Raw genomic sequence first — 25,075 nt, 5'->3', positions numbered from 1 at the left:
TTTCTTAAACTTTGATGTAACATTTATTTTGCTTTTGTTACATTTTGACCACTAAAACCTATAAGTATTTTAAAAAAAAATTGAGATTGCTAAATGATGAGAATTTGAAAGGGAAAAAATATTGTATTAACCTTTGATGATCTTTAAAGCATAATAACCACTCTAATGTTGATGGCTTAGACTTATATTTTGAGTTAAAATTATTAAAAGAATTAGTACAACTAGAAGATAATACTCTAATCGATATATTTAATTACATAAGAAGATTTGATTCAATTTTAAATGTCTAATAGTTGCCTCAACAAAAATAAGTTTTTCAAAATAAAAATACATAAGATCAACGTTTCAAGAGTGATTAAATCGATTAGCTATATTATCAATTGAAAAATAATTACTAAAAATCGATTATAAAATTTGGGCCTCTAATAGGAACTACGCTTTAGCCCCCAATTATGTCAAGCCCTCCTCACTAATATAAGATGATTTGCTGATGACTAAGGTATAAAATTGTGGAAGCAAAGTATAATAGAATACAAAATTGAGCAATTTCTATTACGTAATATATTATCAAATTTGGAACTGTTTGGAAAATTATAAAATGCATTTCGTCCTCTTTCTTATCCTCCACCCCACCCCCTCCGAACTAGCTGCATGACGGAAGCGCTGATGGACACATCACACGCTGACCATAAACTAATGCCACATCAGACTTTGCATTCGAATTCCAAAACACGTCCAGGTTCAATGAACCTAAGACCTCGCCCTTTGTTCTGGTCCCTTTATAATCCTCACCCAATGTTCTCTCCCTGTAAATCTTGAAATACCCTGCCAAAAGTACAGCAATTTCATTGTAACTCAGAGAATTCTGCAACGAATTAAGCTTTCGTTGCTGAAAGATTACTCTCTTCCATTTGGAAAAATCTTTGTTTTATAAGATCTGTTCGAGAAATGGCTCTGGCTTTCACTTCTTCAACTGCAATTCATACCTCTCTTTCTTCATCTTCTTATGAACAACCGAAAGGTACCCATTTCTGTATCCTTTCCAAGTTTCAATTTTTACCCTTAAAATGATAATTTTATCATCTGGGGTTCAATTATTTTTCCGTTCTTCTATTTCTTTTCCTTACATTATCCGGTTTATTTTATCTTTGCAGTATCCCAATTGGGCAACTTTCAGCTATTGGATCAGCCACAAATCCCTTTGAAAGCATTGAATTTTTCTCAGAGGCGTTGTTTGGTGAAGCCATTAAACGCTGAGCCTAAAAGGAATGAGTCGATAGTTCCATCAGCAACAACAATTGCTGCTCCTCTACCTGGTATGTTGAATTTTCATGACTTTGTGGTTGTAATTGAGAGGATTTATAATTCTCTTGTTAAGAAACTGATCGACTTGTTTTTGTTTTTGTTTTGTGGTGAATATGGCAGAGGTGGAAGAGAAAGTAGAGGCAGCGGACTATGAGAAACTGGCTAAGGAGCTTGAAAATGCTTCACCTCTTGAAATTATGGATAAGGCCCTTGAGAAATTTGGAAATGATATTGCCATTGCTTTCAGGTATATCTTGTTCCTTGCCTGTACTAGTGATGCTCTGTTCTTGGTTGCATTTGGTCCAAATAGTTGTCATATATAATGCTTAATTGTGCTTATGCTTCCAGTTAATGTGCATGCTAAGTTGAAAATTAGGAATAGATGAGAACCCCATGAAAGTAAAATACAAGAAGTTTAAGATTGAAAAGGGATTATAGCAATTTGAAGGAGCTAAAAACACTAGGTTATTTCTTCCCATCTATCTATGCCTTTGTGGACAGAGTTACCCGATACTTGTGCTGGTGGGAGGTAGTAGGTACCCGGTGAATTTAGTTGAGGTGCATGTAAGATGGTTTAGACACGACCCTTATAAAAAAGTAAAAGAAAGAGCTAACTTCATGATTCATGTAAATGGATAGGTTATTCGTGTAAATTGTTTTAGCTTTTGTGTGTTTAAAAATTTCTATTCGGAATACCATGGGTAAGGAATGTTCTTGAATGAAATGCATTCTTGTATGCTGGATTATTAAATCTGTGTATGTGAAGCTAGTGCAAAGTTTTCTTGTTGTATGTTATTTCACATGTGAATTATCTGCAGAAGTTGATCATAGTTCCAACATGAAAGTTTCCAATCAATGTGATTGATTTTGTATTGATTTCTTATGCCCAGTGTTTTAAAAGGCGTGGGCGTAAGGCGATACGTTTTACATATGCCTCAGCGAGGCGTAAGCCCCGAGGCACGGGGCGGGGCGTAAGCCCAATAGGTATTTAATTTTTAATATTTTATAAAATAATATAATTACAGTAAATATTTATAAACAGGTAAAATTGCATAAAAAATGAAAAAAACTATAAATATGTGAAATATATATATATATATATATGTGTGTGTGCGCGCGCGCGCTTCATCCCCACAAAAAACTAGTCAAAACAATATATTATACGCTACTTAGAAGCTCAAGTAACTTCAGTTGAAAAGAATAAAGTTTCTACATGCAAGAACAAAAAGGATGACTAAACTTAAATTTGAACTTTGAACTTGCTGCTATGAAGGAGAATGGAGTTCTCTTTGTATTTGTAAGAAAAAAATTAAATATTCGTTGTTTTTGGGAGATATTAGCAGACTAGCGAACAAGATAAAGAATTGGGAAAGACCATGAATTGGGACTTCAATCAATAAAAAAGGAATTGGCTTTTAAAATTAATACATTTCAGTTCCCTTTTAAAACTTTTGAGTAATTACCAAGCTGAATTTTGAAAATTTGGGTATTATATGAAGGATTTATTCAACAAATTTTGTTTTAATTTGAAAAAACTTTGGGGCTTACGCCTCACTAAAAAAACTCGCCTCGAACGTCCGGGCGTACGACTCTTGAGACTTTCGCCCCACACCATCGCCCGGGGGTATTTTTGGTGAGCCTCGCCCCAAGGCTTGCCCCGAAAACGCCTTTCAAATCACTGCTTCTGCCTAAAGGGTCTCGTTTTGCTCTACAATTTGCTGGTTTTATCTATATACCAGTCTGCGTTCCCTCTAAAATTTTGCTATAGAGGTCCTTTCTGCCAATTGATTTTTTGGCCATATACCAGATATGGAATTAAGTTCAGAGTCGTGAATCGTGATATATGAGCAGTTTTAACTAAATACCAGAATCTTATCTGATATTTATTTTATGGTGATTTCCAGTAAGGTGCATCTCATAACATTACATTTTCTTGCAGTGGTGCTGAAGATGTCGCTTTGATTGAGTATGCTCATATAACCGGTCGACCATTTAGAGTGTTCAGCCTTGATACCGGGAGGTTGAATCCAGAGACCTACCAACTCTTTGATGCTGTCGAGAAGCACTATGGCATTCGCATTGAATACATGTTTCCTGATGCTGTAGAAGTTCAGACCTTAGTGAGGAGCAAAGGTCTTTTCTCATTCTATGAAGATGGCCACCAAGAATGCTGCCGTGTTAGGAAAGTTAGGCCCCTGAGAAGAGCCCTCAAAGGCTTGCGTGCCTGGATCACGGGGCAACGAAAAGATCAGTCCCCTGGAACTCGATCTGAAATTCCGGTTGTCCAAGTAGACCCCGTTTTCGAGGGGTTGGATGGTGGAATTGGAAGCTTAGTGAAGTGGAACCCGGTGGCTAATGTGGACGGCAAGGATGTATGGAACTTCTTACGTGCGATGAATGTGCCTGTGAATTCTTTGCATTCAAAAGGTTATGTCTCCATTGGATGCGAACCTTGCACAAGGCCAGTCCTGCCCGGACAACACGAGAGAGAAGGAAGGTGGTGGTGGGAGGACGCCAAGGCCAAGGAATGTGGATTGCACAAAGGAAACATTAAAGACGAAAGTGTAAATGGTAATGGTAACAGTGTTGTGCAAGCAAATGGTAGTGCCAATGTTGCTGATATTTTTGACACCAAGGACATTGTTACCTTGAGTAGACCTGGAATTGAGAACCTATTGAAATTGGAAGACCGGAGAGAGCCTTGGCTTGTTGTTCTTTATGCTCCTTGGTGCCGCTTCTGCCAGGTAATTCATCATCTAATTTTATCGTGTATATCTGCTAACTCCCACTAGCACTGTTTCTGCACAACTTTGTTGACTAAAGTTTAGGCAAACGGAAATCTTTTCAAGAATGCTTTGTGGAATTAGCTTGATGATGTTTCTTTTTCATATTCTGCAGGCAATGGAAGGATCATATGTGGAATTGGCAGAGAAGTTGGGGGGTTCTGGTGTGAAGGTGGGGAAGTTCAGGGCAGATGGTGAGCAGAAAACATTTGCACAACAAGAGTTGCAGCTTGGCAGCTTCCCCACAATACTATTCTTTCCTAAGCACTCTTCACAGCCTATTAAGTACCCATCAGAAAAGAGGGATGTAGATTCCTTACTGGCTTTTGTGAATGCTCTTAGGTGAAGGCAAAATGGTGCTTCACATGTCATAATTCTTTACACAGAGTAGTAAAATAGAAGAGGGACTTGAGTTGTGGAATATAGTGCTTGTATATTTATGGTAATATGGTGGCCCTTACCCCCCCCCCCCCCCCTGTTTTTATTTCTATATTTTAAATTGTTTTTTCTATGCTTTCCTCAGTCAAAGGGTCGATTTCTCCGCCCTCAATTTTGTGGATCTTTCTTGTTCCAATTGCTTTGTCAATATACAAGTCTTTCTCCTCATTTCTCTCCCTCTTTCTCTATTTCTTTTATGATAAAATGACTATGAATCATGTGAAGAAATACAACTTTTTCTCCATGTTAATCTGGTTGGCTCACTTGATTCATTGGATCAATTTGAAAATGTGACAAACCAATTATATTAAGCATGTCACTTACACACTCTCGGTGCTTCGATTAGCCTTTTGAAAAATCTTAGCACGGAGCGCAATGGGCCAAGAGCAAATTAGTCACCGGTTGAAAATCAAAAGATGATGATACACAAGACAAGAACAATGAAACGACTAAAAATTTGATATTAATATTTCAAGTATTGCTATTTGGAGGTCTGTTGAAAGGATTTACAGTAAATCAAAGAACCGAAACCTCCTATACAGATATGAAAGAGATGAGGCTGTGGCCTTAATGTGGAGAAAGTTTCTTATAAGCAGTAGTAAATCCAGGATGTGAAGAACGGCTAAATCTGGGACATAAGGAACATTGGTTAAGGAAACAACGGAACATAATAAAAGTTCCACATTGCCTGTCGCAGTCTGCATCTGTCTCGCATGGAAAGCAACACTGTTTTTGGGCTTCAGCCTTCCTCAACATACCTGTCAAAATCAATGTAAAGGTTAGATGAAAATTTTGACAATTAAAACGGGGTTATATTAATAAATAGATAATGATATAAAGAATAAGACGGAATTAATGTGTAATATGTGTATAACTATATATAATCAATTTATAATTTATGTATAGCGACTAGAAAAAATAAATAATGAAACTGACCGGCTATTTGTATGAAGATCCCTGATATAATTCGTTCAATGTTTTCTAGGATCTATGACTGATTTAACTCAGTGGGAGTGTGGGACTAAACAAGTAGTCTAGATCTAATCCGTTACCAATTCGTGTAGATTTACGGAAATGTCCTTGTTTTAAGCCACTGTTTAAAACTTTTCTTATTTAAAAAAGTTGTGTAAATATAGCCCTTCAAAAATTATTTCTTCCGGACGACATTAGACTTGTGTATAATGTTTGTTCATATATGTTTTAGTTTGATCACAAAATATTACATTGTAATCTAAAATTTGCAATAACTTACAAAATTTTAAACAGTGGACTTTAACGTTTTCTCATAAAAAATTTAACTTATTCAAGGATCTTTAGACCGTGATCAAAGGTTCAACTTTTTGCAAAAGCTTCATTTCTCCATAAAATTTCTACGAGACATACCTTATTTGGTCAACGCCATTTAACATTTAATTTTTTCAAAAAGTTTAACTGATACCCAATTTAAGTATAACTTCAGACAACAATGCTTCTTCTCCGCTTTTTCTTCTTCTTCTCCCGGTTCGCTCGGTGTTAGTGAAATATGATTCTATGACTTATTGTAATGTAAATCCCTGTAGATTTCTATTTATTTTTGGACTAATCTCAAACTAGAAAGGAACAAATTAAATTGAGGTACCATGAGTAAAACGAATGAAGAAACAAGCCAAACTTAGACAAAAATATCTGAAGTTACAAGCCAAACTTCAGAAAAAAAAGTATGTGAAGTTTGCTTCTGTCAAGTCAAACTTTAGACACAGCTTTTCTCAAGCCAAAACTTAGGGCATTTATTTTATGGAGTGAAACTTTGGTAAGGCTAAGTTCATACCCGTTTTATGTTTGAATTTTGTAACTTCATATGTGGATTTTTCCAACTTCAGACCAGTTTGTCAAAGTTGATCTTAAAGCAGGTAAGCTTACAAATTTTTATACCCTATAGGTATCATTTCAATGTCGCCCCCAAAATCGATTTATATTTGCACTTCCCCTTTCTCCTTTAAAGAGATGCTAATTATTTTCAAGCAGCCCATTCGGAAATTAGAAGAAAACGTTTATAGGACGAAGACTTACCAATCACCACGATAATGAGAAGAAAAGGAAACAATTTTGAAGCCATAATTCCCACAGTTTCTATTTTAAGGTAGAATAGACAGTGATCCGAATGAGTCTATTTTGTTTATGGGGTGTACCATATTTATAAGATTGATCCATGCCAAACTTAACAAACAATATTAATAGATTCCTCATGGACTGGATTACTTTGTGATTGTTTCATATTTAGATATAAGTAATAACTATGGTTAGTTATTAATTTACACCATTATCACCATCTAATGTATATTATGCATGACTGTTGCGTATTACCTATTCGCCATACTTATGGATAGTTATTAATTTACTTCAACATTATCTTCTCTCTCTTTTTAGCATCAATGTTCACTCAACCGCTTAAACGAAAATAGTCATATACATGCTTGTATACGGTCAAAATCGGGCTTGCCGGATTTTGTATGGTTAATCGAGACCGGGGTGGCAGACTGAGGTTCAATCCCAAGTTATATTAGATCGTTACATAAATAAATATTGCCTAGCTCGTGATTCAGGGATCGATCGAGATCGAGACCAGCTAAGGTCGAGACCGAGAAGGATAGGGATCTGGCGAGATCAAAGGAAGCCTGCTAAGTCGAATAACAGAAAGCCGAGGAATCCGTGACCGGGCGAGGATTGTGGCAGCGATCGCGGCATGTATCAAGTCAAGACCGGTTGATTAGCCAGTCAGGAGATTTTCTTCTGTATTTAAAATTGTACCATATGTAGAACTCATCTACTATATAAAGGGGGTTCCAATCATTTTGTAGGGACACATTCACGCATAACAAAGCAATATATCATGTTTTCTCTCTTAAGCTCTATTATTGAGTTGTTCAGTTCTTACTTTTCAATAATATACTCAGTTGGTTCGAGGGCGACCTAGCTCGAGGATCAAAGTTGTGCGTTACATTGATTTGCTTCATTTTACAGTTAATTTCTAACTTCAATTCTCATATTTCTCAGCTTATGCTAAGTGAAATCACATATCCTTAAAATCACTTACAAATTTAATTGTTATCCGATTTTAAGGGTAAATAATGCTAAAAAAAGGTAAACAATGAATCGACTAACTATTTGTGTAAAGATTACTTTTTTTGTTTCTTTCCACTGTATCCGATGATCAGCGTTGAAGCCCGAATAAGCCGGATTTGCGGCGTGTAAGGGCTATTACACAGGAAGGGTTCCTTACCGGCATAATTTCTTGCATTGGGCAACTTTCATAATTAGACAAGATTTTAAAATATAATACATATTTGTAGCAGCATCACCCAAATAAGAAAAGTGGCAGCTGCAATTTATATTCTATTAACAGTAACTTATCCAAGAAACATGATCCCATTAAAATAGGAATTAGTTAATCCATAAATCCTCCCAATCTCTCCATTCAGTTATGCTTATTTTTAGGAGAGGAGGATAACTTCCAACCAAAAATATCTCCCTCTTATTAACACTAAACTTACCCATAATTATAATAATATATATACTGTATAAATTATGTATATCTTACAACAAATGTACACATTATAAAAGATAATTATAAACGACACAACCTATATATAAATTACACCAAATAATATAACAAGTATAAACCATGTATGTATTAGTGTTATATTTTATCATAAATTCTTCGGCCACTGTATATAGGTTGTGTATTAATGTTAATAATAGGGAATAATAAAATATATACGTGGAATAAATATATATAAAATAGTATGTAATTATATATATATAATATAATGATGATATTTAATAATGTATAAATTATAATGGTATTCTAGTATATTAGATTGACATATTTATTTTACTATATCTTGGGTATGAGTAGAGCTAGGGGTGTACATGGACCGGGTTGGTTCGATTTTTATCAAAACCAAACCAAACCAACTATATCGGTTTGGATTGGTTCAGTTTTGTCGGATTTTTCGGGTTATTTTGTTACATGAATATTATTTCAATCTTACTTTGTTAAATTTTTATAAGTAAATATATGATTAGTAAAAATTAAAAAGAATGACAAATACATGATATATTAACATATTCTTATGGGAGAATTTTCTTAATAACATATGATACTTATTTTTTTAGTCGCGTAACATTCGTTAATGTACACTTTCAAGGTTAACTGAATTTAATAATTAAACATAAAAATGCATATGATATCTATATAATGATATCTTCTATTTAATTTTAAATTATCGAAATACCACGTCAAATTCGATAAATGATATAAGAATTTAATAGATCCTGACATATGAATATAGAAGAACAAAGAAATTGACGCATTTCACTAACACTTGATAAGAAAGTAATCATACAACCCATTATTTAAAGTTAATAAAAATAGAGCATTTCATATTTAACTAAATATTACATTTCATAAGAGAATCGCAAATATTTCTAGACTTTTTAAAAAAATTATATGAAAAGTTTTAAAAGTATATATAAAAGTTATATATTTATATGTCGGTTTGGTTCGAAATTTTTTTACTCAATACCAAACCTAATCGGGGGTTTTAATTGGTTTGATTTGACTTTTTGATTTGGTGTCGTTTTCCGATTCCGTTTGTACACCCCTAAGTAGAGCTTTGGAGTAGAGGATATGAGTAAAACTTTGGAGTGATTTAATGTGAAGAAAATTATATACGGACAAAACAGAAAAGAGGGGTTAAAACTTATCATGAAAGAAAGGGAGGACTAAGAATTTAAAGATAAAAAAACTAGTTAGTAAGATGATGAGAGATTATAGGATAGATTGATAAGTATTACCCTTGATTTGTGCATTTTTATTTATTATAAAAATCTTCTATTATATGACCGTATATTAATACTATTCGAAATCTGCTAGTTATGTAAACGAATATGCTATTTTTTTGAATAAAACAACGCTAATATGATTTTTGAAAATAATTATACTATATTGACCCATAATGTTAATTTCTCTCTTTTCTATTTTTTTTTTTTTTTTGTCTTCCTAAGGCTCGAATTCGAAACCTCTCGTTAAGCGTATGAAAATATCACATCCATCGCATCACAAAGGTCACCATTATTATTATTTTATCTTTTATTTTTTATATAGTCACCATTTCCACCTACTAAAATAAGTTACTACGACTATTGTAATATGATATTACATATTCAAAATACATCTGGATAGTTGTTATGTAGTAATTTATTACACTATTATCACCTACTAAAATACATTAAAAACTATTATGATGTGTTTCTGTTTACCCGAAAAACGGATAGAATTGAATTTATACGTAGTTCTAAGAATACGTGGTACAACTTGGCACAAATCAAAAAGTAAGTAGAAATATACTGGGTATTGACTGTATGAAGAATAAAATACCAATCAAATTGAAATAGAAAGCTATTTTATGAACAAACAAGATGAATCAATGTATATAACTCACAAGAGGATAATCTCAATATAAATATCAGAATATTTTTCTCTGTGAATATCAATAATATGAAAGTGTATCAATGCCTTCATGTTCCATCCCCTACAGAAATAATAACTATCTCTCTTATAGTGGGGGATCTTACTTTAGATATAATTAAAAATACATAGTGGGGATCCTATGATAGATGTAACGACATGACTTGTCGTTTCAAGAATGTAAGTCCCGTTCGGCGGCATAAGGCCTTGAGCAGCTTCGTATTATGTGTATTGACTTGCGTGCGTGGTTGAATTCAGTTACCGGATGATTCAGAGTGATTTGGGACACTTAGTCCCTAAAACGAAAGTTTAAGTCTTAGGATTTTAACCGTAGTCGAAACTGTGTGAAAACGACTCCGGAATGGAGTTCTGTCGGTTCTGTTAGCTCCGTTGGGTGATTTTAGACTTAGGAGTGTGTCCGAAAAATTATTCGGAGGACTGTAAAGGAATTTGGCTTGAAATGGCGAAAGATGAATTTTTAGGAAGTTTGACCGGTGGTTGACTTTTTGATATAGGGGCCGGAATCCAATTCTGGAAATTTGAATAGTTTAGTTATGTCATTTATGACTTGTGCGCAAAATTTGAAGTCATTCCGGATTGATTGATGTGTTTCGGCACAAGATATAAAATTTAAAAGTTCAAAGTTCATAGATTTTGATTTGAGGTGTGATTCATCGTTTTAAGCATTGTTTGAGGTGATTTGAAGGTTCGACTAAGTTCGCATGATGTTTTAGGACTTGTTGGTACATTTGGTTAAGGTCCCGGAGGCCTCAGGTGAGTTCCGGGATGGTTTCGGATCATTTTTTCTTGTTTTGCAATTGCTGGAACTGATATCTGGTATTGTTCTTCGCGAACGCGAAGGGTCTCTCGCGTTCGCGAAGAAGGAATTTGGACGGCTGGAATTTACCCATCGCGAACGCAAGCAAGGAGACGCGAACGCAAAAAATAGACTGGGGAAGCCTACGCGAACGCGAGTGGGCTGACGCGAACGCGAAGAGGAAAGGGAGTTGGGGCCTGCCTAGCGTTAAGCCTTCGCGAACGCGGCTCATGTCTCGCGAATGCGAAGGGCAGAAGTCGAAAGGCATCGCGAATGGGATGTGGATATCGCGAACGCGAAGAAGGAAGCTAGGCAGCACATTTTTGTGCTTCGCGAACGCGAAGGTATGGTCACGAACGCGAAGAAAACCTATCTGGGCAGAATTAAAAGTTCCAAAAATGGGGGTTTGAGTTCATAACACAAAATCAAATTGGGAGCTCGATAGAAGGCGATTTTTGGAGAGATTCTTGTGTGGGTGTTTGGGGTAAGTGATTCTTATCGTGTTTAGATTAATTTTCATGATTATGTCTTTGAATCCATCATTTAATTAGGATTTTTATGGAGCAAAATCAAAGTTTTTGTAAAATCTTTCAAAAACGAAAATTTAAGATTTGGAGGTCGAGTCGTTATTGGAATTAGATAAAATTGGTATGATTGAACTCGTATCGGAATGGGTATTCGGATTTTATAAAAATTATGTCGGGTTCCGAGAGGCGAGTCCCGCGTTGACTTTTGTTGACTTTTTGGAATAAATTTTTAAGTCGATGTATTATTATCCGGAATTGTTTCCGATGAATTTTAATGAAGTTATATAATTAATTTGGATAGATTTGAGCTATCCGGAGGTCAATTCAAGCAAGAAGGCTATTTTGGAATATCAGCCTAACTTTAAAAAGATAAGTGTCTTACTTAACCTCGAGTGAAAAAATTACCCCTTAGGCATTGAGTCTTATATGCCATTTGTGAAATGTAAAAAGCCGTGTACGCGAGGTGACGAGTACGTACTCGGGATTATATGTACAAAATTCACTGATTTAAAGTCTTGGGCAAATCGTGTAGTAATTTGGATAATTGTTAGTATTTATTAAATCATCTACTTACCATGTCTAAATTCTTGTTGTTGAATTTATTTTTTTATGACAATTTGATGTGATTGTTACTTGAAAATTTATGTAAATTCGTGAGTATTGTTAGATTAATATTTCTTGAAAAATTAATTTCAATATGGATGTTCCCTATGCAAATAATTAATTAAGCAAGTTTAAAAAGAAGTGTTAATATAATTATTTAAATTTGGATTAATGAAGGCTTTGCTTTATGCCGAGTAATTTCTATCTATGTTGATTGTTTTTGGGGTGTTATACACATTGTGTGGAGCCTTAGGCTATTTATTGTGAAATTAATTGACTTGGTTGTATCTTTAAAATTTTGATTATGGCCATTGGGCAAATTGTGATATGAATTAATTTTGTTATGTTGCCGTGATAATTTTTCGTGTAAATTGCTGTATTGTATGAGTTATTATTTTGAGGAGATAAGGGTGAAATTTCACCGTTGATATTATGTGGGTATAAGGGTAGTATTTCACTGTTGTTGTGTTTGTTGGAATATTGTTTGGACGGAGCGATAAGGGCGGCTATAGGAGCAATAAGGGTGGCAATAGGAGCGATAAGGGTGGTTATTGGTATTGTCAAGGCGGAGAGATAAGGGTGGCTATTGTCAGGGATGGTATGTGATGATGAAGAGTGGTTGCATTTGTGATTTTTATGTGATGATGTGATTTTTTTTGTGTTTATTTTTATAACTTGTGCAATTTGTCTTGTTGTTGATAAATTGATAATAATCTAATTTATGTTGAAATTGAAAGCATGTGGCTATTGCCAGACGGATTGTAAAATAAAATGTGGGCACGAGGTGCCGTGAGTAGATGATGAGGAGATTGGCACGTGAATTATTCGTGCAGTTGTGATATGAAATTAGGGCACGAGATGCCGGGAAAATATAATGATTTAATTATAGGCACGAAGTGCCGTGGAAATATGAAAAAATGAGCTGAGACCCGTTCGGATGATTATGAAATGAAATGTCACATGGTGACTTTTTAATTGAAAGAATAATATTCAAAATATTAAATTGGAAGGATTTTTATGCAAAAAAGATTTATTGGAAAGGTTTACATTCGAAAGATATTTATTTAAAGAAATTATATTTGAGAGAAATTTATTTAAAGGACGTATATTTGAAAAATATTTATTTGAAGAAATTATATTTGAAAGAGAGTTATTTGGAAGAATTTTATGTGAAAGACAATTATTTGAAGAATTTGATTTAATTGGGTGTAATTGTAATTATTAATTATTGAGCGATATTAATGGTGTTCTTATTGTCTGTTGTGCATATAATTGGTTGTTTTATGTTGCCCTTATTGTTATTTATTTCCTATTATTTTGTATATTATGTTGCACATGCTATTAGACTAGTGAGTGTCTTGATTGTACCTCGTCTCTACTCCACTGAGATTAGTCCTAATACTTACTGGGTACCGACCGTGGTGTACTCATACTACACTTCTTCACATTTTTTTGTAGAGCCAGATATTGGAGATATCAGACTTGAGCAGAGTTAAAGCAGGATCGTAAGGATTCAAGGTAGAGTTGCTTGGTCGTCGCAGTCCCTTGGAGTCTTTTTATTTCATTGTACTGTTAATTTTTAATCAAACAGTATTGTATATCCGGTCCTCGTGATCATTTCATGTATTCAGTTAGAGTTCGTGACTCAGTACTACCAGTCTTGGGAGGTTGTATATTCATATTTGCTCCGATGTTGGTTATGATTTCCTATTTATCTCTTATTCAAAAAAAATGGCTTCAAAATGTAATTAAAATCGGCTTACCTAGTCTTAGAGACTAGGTGCCATCACGACGCCTGTGGTGGAATTTTGGGTCGTGACAAGTTGGTATTAGAGCTCTAGGTTCATAGGTTCTACAAGTCATAAACGAATCTAGTAGAGTCTTGCGGATCGGTACGGAGACGTTTGTACTTATCTTCGAGAGGCTACAAAACTATTAGGAAATTTTCACTTCTTTCATTTTTGTCATGCGGAATTTGTTAAATTTGGAATTTGAGCTTTTGTATCTCTATTCTCTCACAGATGGTGAGGACACGTGCTACCGGGTTAGCTGAACAGGCATCCGCACATACTGCTAGGGCTGCAAGAGGCCAGGGCCGAGGTAGAGGCCGAGGTAGAGGTCAAGGAAGGGCACGTACCGCGACTAAAGAACCTGTTAGAACAGCAGTTGAGGAGCCACCAGTAGCTCCAGTTGGGGGACAGGTACCAGAAGCACCTGTTGTTATCCCCGGATTTCAGGAGACTTTAGCACAGTTCCTGAGTATGTTTGGCATATTAACTCGGGCGGGATTAATCTCTGTTGCACTGAATATTTCGCAGATTGGGGGAGTAGCTCAAACTCCTACCACAACTCTAGAGCAGCAGATTCACGTTGGTCAGGTTCCGGGTGCAATACCGGTACAATCTGTTATTCCGGTTCGGCCTGAGGTCAGGCCAGAGGCATCAGAAGAAGAACAAAAGAGACTTGAAAGGTTTAAGAGGTATAGTCCACCTACTTTCAGTGGCACAGCTACAGAGGATGCCCAAGAATTTCTAGAAAATTGTCACTGTATTTTCCACACCATGGGAATTGCAAAAGTGAGCGGAGTTGCCTTTACTACATTTCAACTGTCAGGCGCAACATATCGGCGGTGGCAAATCTATGAAGAAGGCAGACCAGCCGATGCAACACCACCAAATTGAGCTCAATTTTCGGAAATGTTCTTGAAGGAGTTTGTTCCCAGACTCTCCGAGATGCGTGGCACACAGAGTTTGAACGGTTGCATCAGGATACTATGATAGTGTCAGAATATGCTATCAGGTTCAGTGAGTTAGCCCGCATGCACCTATCTTGGTCCCTACAGTTAGAGAACGGGTCCGCAGATTCATTGAGGGGCTCGAATATGATATTAAAATATGCATGGCTCGAGAATTGCAGACCGATACTCCATTTCAACAAGTCGTGGAGATTGCGAGAAAGATTGAGGGTGTTTTAGGCGAGGAAAGGGAGTCTAAAGAGGCCAAAAGGTCTCGAAGATCTGGAGGGTTCAGTGGATTTTACTCTTCAGCTAGGACCCATTATAGCGGAGGCTCGAGCAGTCGGCCAGCTCAGTCCGCACATCAGGTTACTCGGAGTGCTCGAGTAAGTTCTTACAATGCACCACCGGCACGAGATTTCTATAATGATTATTTCAGTTATCCGGTACAGACCCAGTTCGAGCAACCGCGACCTAAGAGGGGTTGTTATGAGTGTGGTGATACTAGGCACATCATGAGAGATTGTCCCAGACTTGGGAGGGGTGGATTTCATCAAAGCACTCCAGCTACAAGCTTTATTCCAGTTAATACTCCACGTGCACAGTCAGTTAGAGGTGGAGAACATGCGGGTAGTGGGCGCCTAAGAGGTGAAGGCCCGACCCGTTGATATAATCAATATGATTTGGCTGAGGCCGATATACCAGATGGTGTCGTTACATATACGATCTTGATTCTGTTATAAAAGGATATTTTCCTTTAATTTGATTCGGTTCTGAATATTGAGGTGAGTCCTCCTATTATGCTCCTCTTATGGGTGAGCTTCGTAATTTTTGTGACCCACTTATATGTTAATCCCTGTTGGGAGATTTGAAGATGTGAGCCCGTGTCTGTAATTTTATTTTTGTACACCATTGAGGGCTATAAGTTCAAAAGTAATTTTTTTTAATTATTCATTGCAGTGGGTTTAATGTGTTTTGAAATAATTGATTCCAATTTTTATGAATTATATGCCCTACCGGTATGAGGGTTCATTATGTGTTGTGAAAACTATTTATGAAATATATTGAAAAGAAGAAAGAAAGAAAATTGAAATTTCAGTTGGCACAATGTGCAAAATACTTGTGATTCGGAGTTGAGGACGAGATCCTCGCATTTTAGTATAAGATAAAATATTAAAACTGGGCTACGAGCCGTGGTGGAAGTTATATAAAGACGAGGTCCTTGTGGTGAAATATTTATGAGTTTAAAATTCTCACTGTGTGAAATTTAATTTGTACAATAATATTAATAGGAAGTCATGCCTGTTAGGCTTATTTGATAATTCTTGTATATTTTTTGTTCATATTCAACCATTTTCGTGCTGTAAACATTGAGTTTTAGCCTACGAGGCCAGTGCCCAAGTGGCGTTAAATGTGACTCGTTAAGTCGGGTAAATAGTTATGAGGTCTTCATGCCTCACATTCTGTCGTCAGTGTTGTGAAAATTTGAAACGAGGTGTTGGTTAATATGAGATTAATTGATGATGCTGGAATTAATTATGAACAACTTATAAGGCCAGAGATGTGGTGATTGGCATACATATGATGTGTTTCATGTCCTGATATCATTATGATAATGCAGTGCTCGTAATACTGAGATTAGTGTTATTGATATATACCTTGTGGTATTTTGTTGGATTGTGAATGTGTTGTTAAGAGTTATTTTGGTGTTACTCTGGCAGGTGGATAGGCCCAATTACAGGGGAGACCCTGCCAAAAGTTTTGAAAAAATTGGGAGCTAGAAAAATTCGGGAGATTGATATGTGCGAAAGAAGAGATAAATTATGTTATGTATTTGAGGGCGAATGATCCTAAGCGGGGAAGAATGTAACACCCAAGAAAATAATTTTGAAGTACTTCCACACTATCAAGAAATTTTATGTGTGCGCAGGAACGAGTTGCTATAGCCAGTTGAGACTAATATCGTGCGTTGTTGTGGAAATCAGGCCTTTTGAAAATGTTTGGAGTGTAAGAAATTGGTCTTGAAGTTTACAAATATGGATAAAAGAAATAATCTTAAATGAGATGGTATTGTTGGACTTATCTCCAATGCAGTAACGTGGGATCAACCGTGAGTATATGTGTAAAAGTAAAAATCATCAATTTGGTAACCTCAGAATAATTCTTAGCACGTTCGAGGACGAACGTTTGTTTAAGAGGTGGAGAATGTAACAACCCAACTTGTCATTTCAAGATTTTAAGTCTCGTTTGGTAGCATAAGGCCCTATGCAGCTTCGTATTACGTGTATTGACTTGCGTGTATGGTTGAATTCAGTTACCGGATGATTCTGAGTAATTTGGGACACTTGGTCCCTAAAACGAAAACTTAAGTCTTAGGATTTTAACCGTAGTCGGAACTGTGTGAAGACGACTCCGGAATGGAGTTTCGTCGGTTCTGTTAGCTCCGTTGGGTGATATTAGACTTAGGAGCGTGTCCGAAAAATTATCCGGAGGACTGTAGAGGAATTTAGCTTGAAATGGTGAAAGATGAATTTTTGGAAAGTTTGATCGGGGGGTTGACTTTTTGATATCGGGGTCGGAATCCGATTCTGAAAATTTGAATAGCATCGTTATGTCATTTATGACTTGTGTGCAAATTTTGAAGTCATTCCGGATTGATTGATGTGTTTCGGCACAAGATATAGAATTTGAAAGTTCAAAGTTCATAGATTTTAATTTGAGGTGCGATTCGTCGTTTTAGCATTGTTTGAGGTGATTTGAAGGTTCGACTAAGTTCGCATGATGTTTTAGGACTTGTTGGTACATTTGGTTGAGGTCCCGGGGGCCTCGGGTGAGTTCCGGGATAATTTCGGATCATTTTTCCTTATTTTGCAACTGCTGGAACTGATATCTGGTATTGTTCTTCGCGAACGCAAAGGGTCTCTCCCGTTCGCGAAGAAGGAATTTGGACTGCTAGAATTTACCCATCGCGAACGCGAGTAAGGAGACGCGGACGCGAACGCGAAGAATAGACTGGGGAAGCCTACGCGAACGCAGTTCGTGTCTCGCGAACGCGAAGGGCAGAGGTCGGAAGGCATCGCGAACGCGATGTGGATATCACAAACGCAAAGAAGGAAGCTGGGCAGCACATTTTTGCTTCGCGAACGCGAAGGCATGGTCGCGAATTCGAAGAAGGCTTATCTGGGCAGAATTAAAAGTCCCAAAAATGGGGGTTTGAGTTCATAACACAAAATCAAATTTTGAGCTCGGTAGAAGTCGATTGTTGGAGAGATTCTTGTGTGGGTGTTTGGGGTATGTTATTCTTATCCAGTTTTGATTAATTTTCATGATTATGCCTTTGAATCCGTCATTTAATTCGGATTTTTATGGAGGAAAATCAAGATTTTTGTAAAATCTTTCAAAAATAAAAAATTAAGATTTGGAGGTCGAGTTGTTATTAGAATTAGATAAAATTGCTATGGTTTACTCGTATCGGAACGAGTGTTCGGATTTTATAAAAATTATGTCGGGTTCCGAGAGGCGAGTCCCGCGTTGACTTTTGTTGACTTTTTAGAATAAATTTTTAAGTCGACGTATTATTATCCGGAATTGTTTCCGATGAATTTTAATGAAGATATATAATAAATTTGGATAGATTTGAGCTATCTGGAGGTCAATTCAAGCAAGAAGGCTATTTTGGAATATCGGCCTAACTTCAAAAAGGTAAGTGTCTTACTTAACCTCGAGTGGGGGAATTACCCATTAGGCATTGAGTTTTATGTGTCATTTGTGAAATGTAAAAAGCCGTGTACGCGAGGTGACGAGTACGTACTCAGGATTATATGTGTAAAATTCATTGATTTAAAGTCTTGGGCAAATCGTGTAGTAATTTGGATAATTGTTAGTATTTATTAAATCATCTACTTACCATGTATAAATCCTTATTGTTGAATTTATTTTTATATGACAATTTGATGTGATTGTTACTTAAAATTTTATGTAATTTCGTGAGTATTATTGGTTAAATATTTCTTGAAAATTTAATTTCAATATGGATGTTCCCTATGCAAATAATTAATTAAGCAAGTTTAAAAAGAAGTGTTAATATAACTATCTAAATTTGGATTAATGAAGGCTTTGCTTTATGCCGAGTAATTTCTATCTCTGTTGATTGTTTTTGGGGTGTTATAAATATTGTGTGGAGCCTTAGGCTATTTGTTGTGAAATTAATTGACTTGGTTGCATCTTTGGAATTTTGATTATGGCCATTGGGCAAATTGTGATATGAATTAATTTTGTTATGTTGCCGTAATAATTTCCCGTGTAAATTATTGTGTTGTGTGAGTTATTATTTTGAGGAGATAAGGGTGGCATTTCACCGTTGATATTATGTGGGTATAAGGGTGGCATTTCACTGTTGTTGTGTTTGTTAGAATATTATCTGGACGGAGCGATAAGGGCGGCTATAGGAGCGATAAGGGTGGCAATAGGAGTGATAAGGGTGGCTATTGGTATTGTCAGGGCGGAGGGATAAGGGTGCCTATAGGAGAGATAAGGGTGGATATTGTCAGGGATGATATGTGATGATGAAGAGTGGTTGCATTGGTGATTTTTATGTGATGTTGTGATTTTTCTTGTGTTTATTTTTATAACTTGTGCAATTTGTCTTGTTGTTGATAAATTGATAATAATCTGATTTATGTTGAAATTGGGAGCCTGTGGCTATTGCCAGGTGGATTATAAAATGAAATGTGGGCACGAGGTGCCGTGAATAGATGATGAGGAGATTGGCACGTGAATTATACGTACAGTTGTGATATGAAATGAGGGAACAAGGTGCCGGGAAAATATAATGATTTAATTATGGGCACGAAGTGCCGTGGAAATATAAAAAAATGGGATGAGACCCGTTCGAATAATTATGAAATGAAATGTCACATGGTGACTTTTTAATTGAAAGAATTATATTCAAAATATTTAATTGAAAGGATTTTTATGCAAAAAGGTTTATTGGAAAGGATTACATTCGAAAGATATCTATTTAAAGAAGTTATATTTGAGAGAAATCTATTTAAAGGAAGTTATTTGATTTGAAGAAATTATATTTGAAAGAGAGTTATTTGGAAGAATTTTATGTGAAAGACAATTATTTGAAGGATTTGATTTAATTGGGTGTAATTGTAATTATTAATTATTGAGCGATATTAATGGTGTTCTTATTGTCTGCTGTGTATATCACTGGTTGTTTTATGTTGCCCTTATAGTTATTTGTTCCATATTATTTTGTGTATTATGTTGCACGGGCTATTAGACTAATGAGTGTCTTGACTATACCTCGTTTCTACTCCACTGAGGTTTGTCCTGATACTTACTGGCTACCAACCTTGGTGTACTCATACTACACTTCTGCACATTTTTATGCAGAGCTAGGTATTGGAGATATCGGACTTGAGCAGAGTTAAAGCGGGATCGTAAGGATTCAAGGTAGAGCTGTGTAACGACACAGCCGGTCGTTTTGAGAGTAATAGCCCTGATCCCCTATTTACTGCTTCTCCCATATCTATATTCTGCTATTGTGACTTGCCGGGAGGTTTCGTTTTGGTTTTTGGAGTGTTTTGGAACACTTAGTCCCTAAATGGAGGTTTAAGCCTTAGGATTTGGACCATAGTCAGAACTATGTGAAAACGACTTCGGAATGGAGTTCCGTCGATTTCGTTAGCTCCGTTGGGTGATTTGGACTTAGGAGCATGTCCGGATTGTGCTTTGGAGGTCTGTAGCTCATTTAGGCTTGAAATGACGAAAGTCGAATTTTTTGAGATTTTGACCGGTAGTGGACTTTTTGATATCGGGGTCAGATTCTGATTCCGGAAGTTAAAGCAGGTCCGTAAGGTTGAATATGACTTGTGTGCAAAATTTGGGGTCAATCGGACGTGGTTTGGTTGGTTTCGGCATCGGTTGTCGAATTTAGAAATTTTAAAGTTCATTAGGCTTGAATACATGCATAATCCATGTTTTTAATGTTGTTTGACGTGATTTGAAGACTCGACTAAGTTTGTATGGTGTTTTAGGATTGGTTGGTATGCTTGGTTGAGGTCCCAGGGGTCTCGGGCGTGTTTCGGATGCTCAACGGGTCATTTTTGGACTTAGGGAGTTGGCAGATTTTCTAGTGTTATTGTAGACATTTTTCTTCATCGCATTCGAGAGGGAGATCTCGCGATCGCGTAGGTCATCTAAGAGGTGAGCTAAAATTTCTCTTCGCGTTCGCGAAGATGAAGACGTGATCGCGTAAGGTTATCAGGCAGTGCACCGCGAACGCGTGGGCTGGGCTACGTTCGCGAAGAAGAAGTGAGGCGGCAGTGGAGTTTGAGTGTTACTCTTCGCGATCGCGTAAGGACTATTACAATCGTGTAGGTGTGAGCAGCTAGTGCATCGCGTTCGCGTAGAGTAAATTTCTGAGGGAGCGAAGTTGTTCTTCGCGATCGCGAGGCCTTTTCCGCTATCGCGATTAAGGAACCACTGGGCAGAATTTAAAGTTCAAAAACGAGGGTTTTGAGTTCATATCACAAAATTGAATTGGGAGCTCGGTAGAAGACGAAATTTCGAGAGATTTTCAGAGGGAGTCATTGGGTAATGATTTCTAACTCCTTTATGTTTATAACCCACTAATCTATAATTAATTTTATCATTTAATTTCGGATTTGGGGTGAAAAATTGGAAAATATTGAGAAAAGTTCTTAGGCCAAATTTTGGGGTGTTAATCGAGATTTTGGTATCGGATTTGAGTGAATTTGGTATGGTTAGACTCGTGAATGAATGTGTGTTCATATTTTGTAACTTTTACCCAATTCCGAGACGTGGGCCCGGGGAGGTTTTTTGGGCATTTTTCTAATTTCTTGCCTTAACTTTGATTTCGTTAGATATATTAGTTTCTTGTAGCTATATTTATGTTATGTAATTGGTTTTGGCTAGATTTGAGCCATTCGGAGTCGGATATTCATGGAAAGAGCATTTTAACGGATTGATTTGAGCTTGGTTCGAGGTAAGTGGCTTGCCTAACCTTGTGTGGGGGAACTCCCCTTAGGATTTGGTGCTGTTGATATGTGAGCGTCGTGTACGTGAGGTGACGAGTACGTACACGAGTTATTTGTTGTAAAACTCCATTTTTCACTAAGTCATAACTTGTTTTCTCCTTATTTGAACCACACTAGCATATGTAACTATCATGTTTAAACTAGAATAGCATGCCTACTTGTTTAACTGCCTATTTGAACTCTGTGCAGCATGTTTAGTGAAATTTCCTGCTTTCCTTGACTTGAACTTAGTCTAAACTGTAGGATTTCTTGATGTAATTGTTATTTCGGTTGGTTGCGCTGCATATTTACTTTGGGACTACAGAACGGTATTTTGGGAGATCCCCCTGTATTGCATATTTACTTTGGGACTACGGAACGGTATTTCGGGAGATCCCCATGTTTTGCATATTTATTTTGGGACTACGGAACGGTATTTCTGGGGGATCCCCCTGCACATTTACGTTTGGGACTACGAGACGGTATCTCGGGAGATCCCCTGTTGTTATCACTGTGTTCTGAGCTGTTGTCTTTCATTGATTTTATTCCTGTTAGATTTCCGTATTTATTTTTACTGTTATATTTTATTCTGTCCTATTTCATTATATTTATACCTGTAGGGCCCTAACCTGATCTCGTCACTACTCGACCGAGGTTAGGCTTGGCACTTACTGGGTACCATTGTGGTGTACTCACGCCCTTTCCTGGATATGTTTTTCGTGTATAGATCCAGATTCATCTTACCAGCCTCATCACTAGTTGCAGTCGCTGCTGCTTATTGGAGACTTCAAGGTACATCTGCTCGCACCCGCAGATCCTCGGAGTCCCCCTCTATCCTCTATGTTCATTTTGCTTTCTTTCTGTAGAAATGATGTATAGAACGGTTAAGACTTCTTCGCTTGTGACTTACGGTATTCCAGGTTTTGGGAATTGTTTTGTACATTTTCAGAGGTGATAATTGTATATGTCGAGTGGCATTCAGTTGCTTATTAGATACTTATTACTGTTAGTAGTTAATGTTCGTATTTTGTTTCATTTCCGCAAAGTGTTAGGCTTACCTAGTCGTAGAGACTAGGTGCCATCATGACGGTTCACGGTGGGAGAAATTGGGTCGTGACAAGTTGCTTGGTCGTCGCAGTCCCTTGGAGTCTTTTTATTTCATTGTACTGTTAATTTTTAATCAAACAATATTGTATATCCGGTCCTCGTAATCATTCCATGTATTCAGTTAGAGTTCGCGACTCAGTACTACCAGTTCTGAGAGGTTGTATATTCATATTTGTTCTGCTGTTGTTTATGATTACCTGTTTATCTCTTATTCAAAAAAAAAAACAATGGCTTCAAAATGTAATTGAAATCAGTTTACCTATTCTTAGAGACTAGGTGCCATCATGACTCCTGTGGTGGGATTTTAGGTCGTGACAATAGATTAGCTTTTCCCTAATTTCCGCCGAGATTCTCTCCCTTAGTGCGGCTGTAACGGCTCTTGTCTCCTGGCTCGATCTTGATCGGACTTGGTATTGATCGATTTTTAGGTTTAGAGCTCGATATTGGCTCGAGCTCGATATTATCTCGGGGGCCGATATTGACTTTGGCTTGGCATTGGTCGGTCTCTGGATTTTAAGCTCGATAACACCGCCTCACATCATAGTTTGATTTGGAATCGAGCTCGGTACTTAATTGGTCCGTGAAACTTGAGTTTGGTAACCTGGCTTCAGATCTTATTTCGATATTATGAATACGACCTTCGGTCTATTACATTCCAATCTTGACTAATCATTTGAAGGTCGAAAACCGATTTTGACCGTATACTGTTTCATAATTATATTCTACAAATTTGTTCCTATTCTCTGAATAATGTCAGTGCAATTAAACTTTCTTTTGGAGTTTGAAGTATAGTTTTTTTCCTTGAATACTTAACATGCTGCGTGTATGACTGTATTTTCAATACAACTACTGAATTTGAGCCAAGGATATTGGGTTATGCTAAACCCCTATGTCGAAGGCTAGCTCTGTCCCTGAGTAGAAAATGTCTACTTGGGTATAGTATTAAGAATGTCACTAAGATCGATAACACCTCGGTTTGAAGTATACCCACCATAGGAACTAAATTGCAAGTGTTATTTAGCTTTATTTTTTTTTTTTGGTTAAGGGGAAATACACCTTAGATAGGTGACCAGTGACAGTATGGTTACTAGAATTGATAACAGTAGTAGAGTGACCCTCACTAGTGGTGTCACTTAACACTTAGATTGCCTAGACTTGCTAAACTATTACAAACAGTAGTAGATATTTTGTTAGTAGTACTAGATACTGCTTTATCTGCCTGAATCAGATGTGTGGCATCGTTCGGAGGGATGCTTAATATGGACTGATAATTAGGAATAACTCCTTGGATTTCTAGTTGTGCCAAAAAGTGTGTTGCCTTATTACTTTCACGGAAGAAATGTCGCATTAATAGATTCCCAAACGTTTTAATAGGTAGGTACCTGCATTCAAATAAGGAGATGTAAGTAGAATAATTTTTTTTTTACGTAAGTATATGACTTCCGTGGAATCAGTTTCGATTTCTATTGGGAGCAGCTCGTGGTCCATTGCTATAGCCCATGCTTGAGAGTCATGAGTTCCATGTAAGTATGAGTGTAGCCATAAAGTTGTGTGGAAAAGCCTATGATGCAATCGCCCTGTGAGTTTCTAAACAGCTGGCCTATGTGTACCTAGGGATGTCTAAAAGGAGGGTTCTGGGTAGTGGTACTTAAGGGGAATGAGTATGAGGGTAGCACCGGTAAGAGGGGGTTCCTTAGGGACACTGAGATTAAGGGTAATTAAGGATACAGGGTAAACATATTTTTTTTATGGTACCTTACCGGTACCACTACTAGTCATATGGGGAGGGGTACTTAAGAGTGTGGTAAGTGTACTTTGGGGTATTTTATTATTTAAATGTGATTTTAAAAAAAACTATATTTAAGTACACACAAACTATAAGGGATGAAAATAATTTAAGGTAATGAAGTGCCTTTTATTTTATTTAATGCAATATTCGATACTTGTAAAAATAAAATTACATATTTCTTTTTAATTATTTATGTAATCTTTTAATAACTTTTCGAGGTTCTTCGCTTTGAATTGGTAATACTTGTTCATCTGTGTCACTGCCATCTCTAGTAGATACTATTGTATATGCATAAAACGGTACAGTTGAATTTGTAACGTGGTTTATATACACGTAAATTATTTTGATCCAAAAGTATGAGATAAATAAAGATAAAGTCAAGATTATAAAAGAAATACAAGTTAGATTGTATGA

General features: G+C 36.6%; 1 protein-coding gene across 1 annotated transcript; it reads left to right on the top strand.

The window, feature by feature from the left end:
* Nucleotides 1-808: 808 nt before the first annotated feature.
* LOC104106256 (5'-adenylylsulfate reductase 3, chloroplastic-like) lies at nucleotides 809-4,694 on the top strand. The gene is made up of 5 exons (XM_009614755.4): nucleotides 809-1,021; nucleotides 1,155-1,316; nucleotides 1,426-1,552; nucleotides 3,245-4,049; nucleotides 4,204-4,694. The coding sequence occupies exons 1-5, from the start codon at nucleotides 949-951 to the stop codon at nucleotides 4,432-4,434; spliced, it is 1,398 nt and encodes a 465-aa protein (XP_009613050.1). The 5' UTR covers nucleotides 809-948; the 3' UTR covers nucleotides 4,435-4,694.
* Nucleotides 4,695-25,075: the final 20,381 nt, after the last annotated feature.

The sequence above is a fragment of the Nicotiana tomentosiformis genome, chromosome 2 (assembly GCF_000390325.3).
Source record: "Nicotiana tomentosiformis chromosome 2, ASM39032v3, whole genome shotgun sequence".
Lineage (NCBI taxonomy): Eukaryota > Viridiplantae > Streptophyta > Magnoliopsida > Solanales > Solanaceae > Nicotiana > Nicotiana tomentosiformis.
This window is presented reverse-complemented; position numbering and strand designations above follow the sequence as displayed.

What these genes read in the sequence shown, in the direction of transcription:
- LOC104106256 (XM_009614755.4), top strand. Translation starts at nt 949, where the DNA reads ATGGCTCTGGCTTTCACTTCTTCAACTGCAATTCATACCTCTCTTTCT. An exon ending in AATTGCTGCTCCTCTACCTG is followed by an intron (nt 1,317 to 1,425) that starts GTATGTTGAATT and finishes TGAATATGGCAG; the next exon opens with AGGTGGAAGAGAAAGTAGAG. An exon ending in GATATTGCCATTGCTTTCAG is followed by an intron (nt 1,553 to 3,244) that starts GTATATCTTGTT and finishes ATTTTCTTGCAG; the next exon opens with TGGTGCTGAAGATGTCGCTT.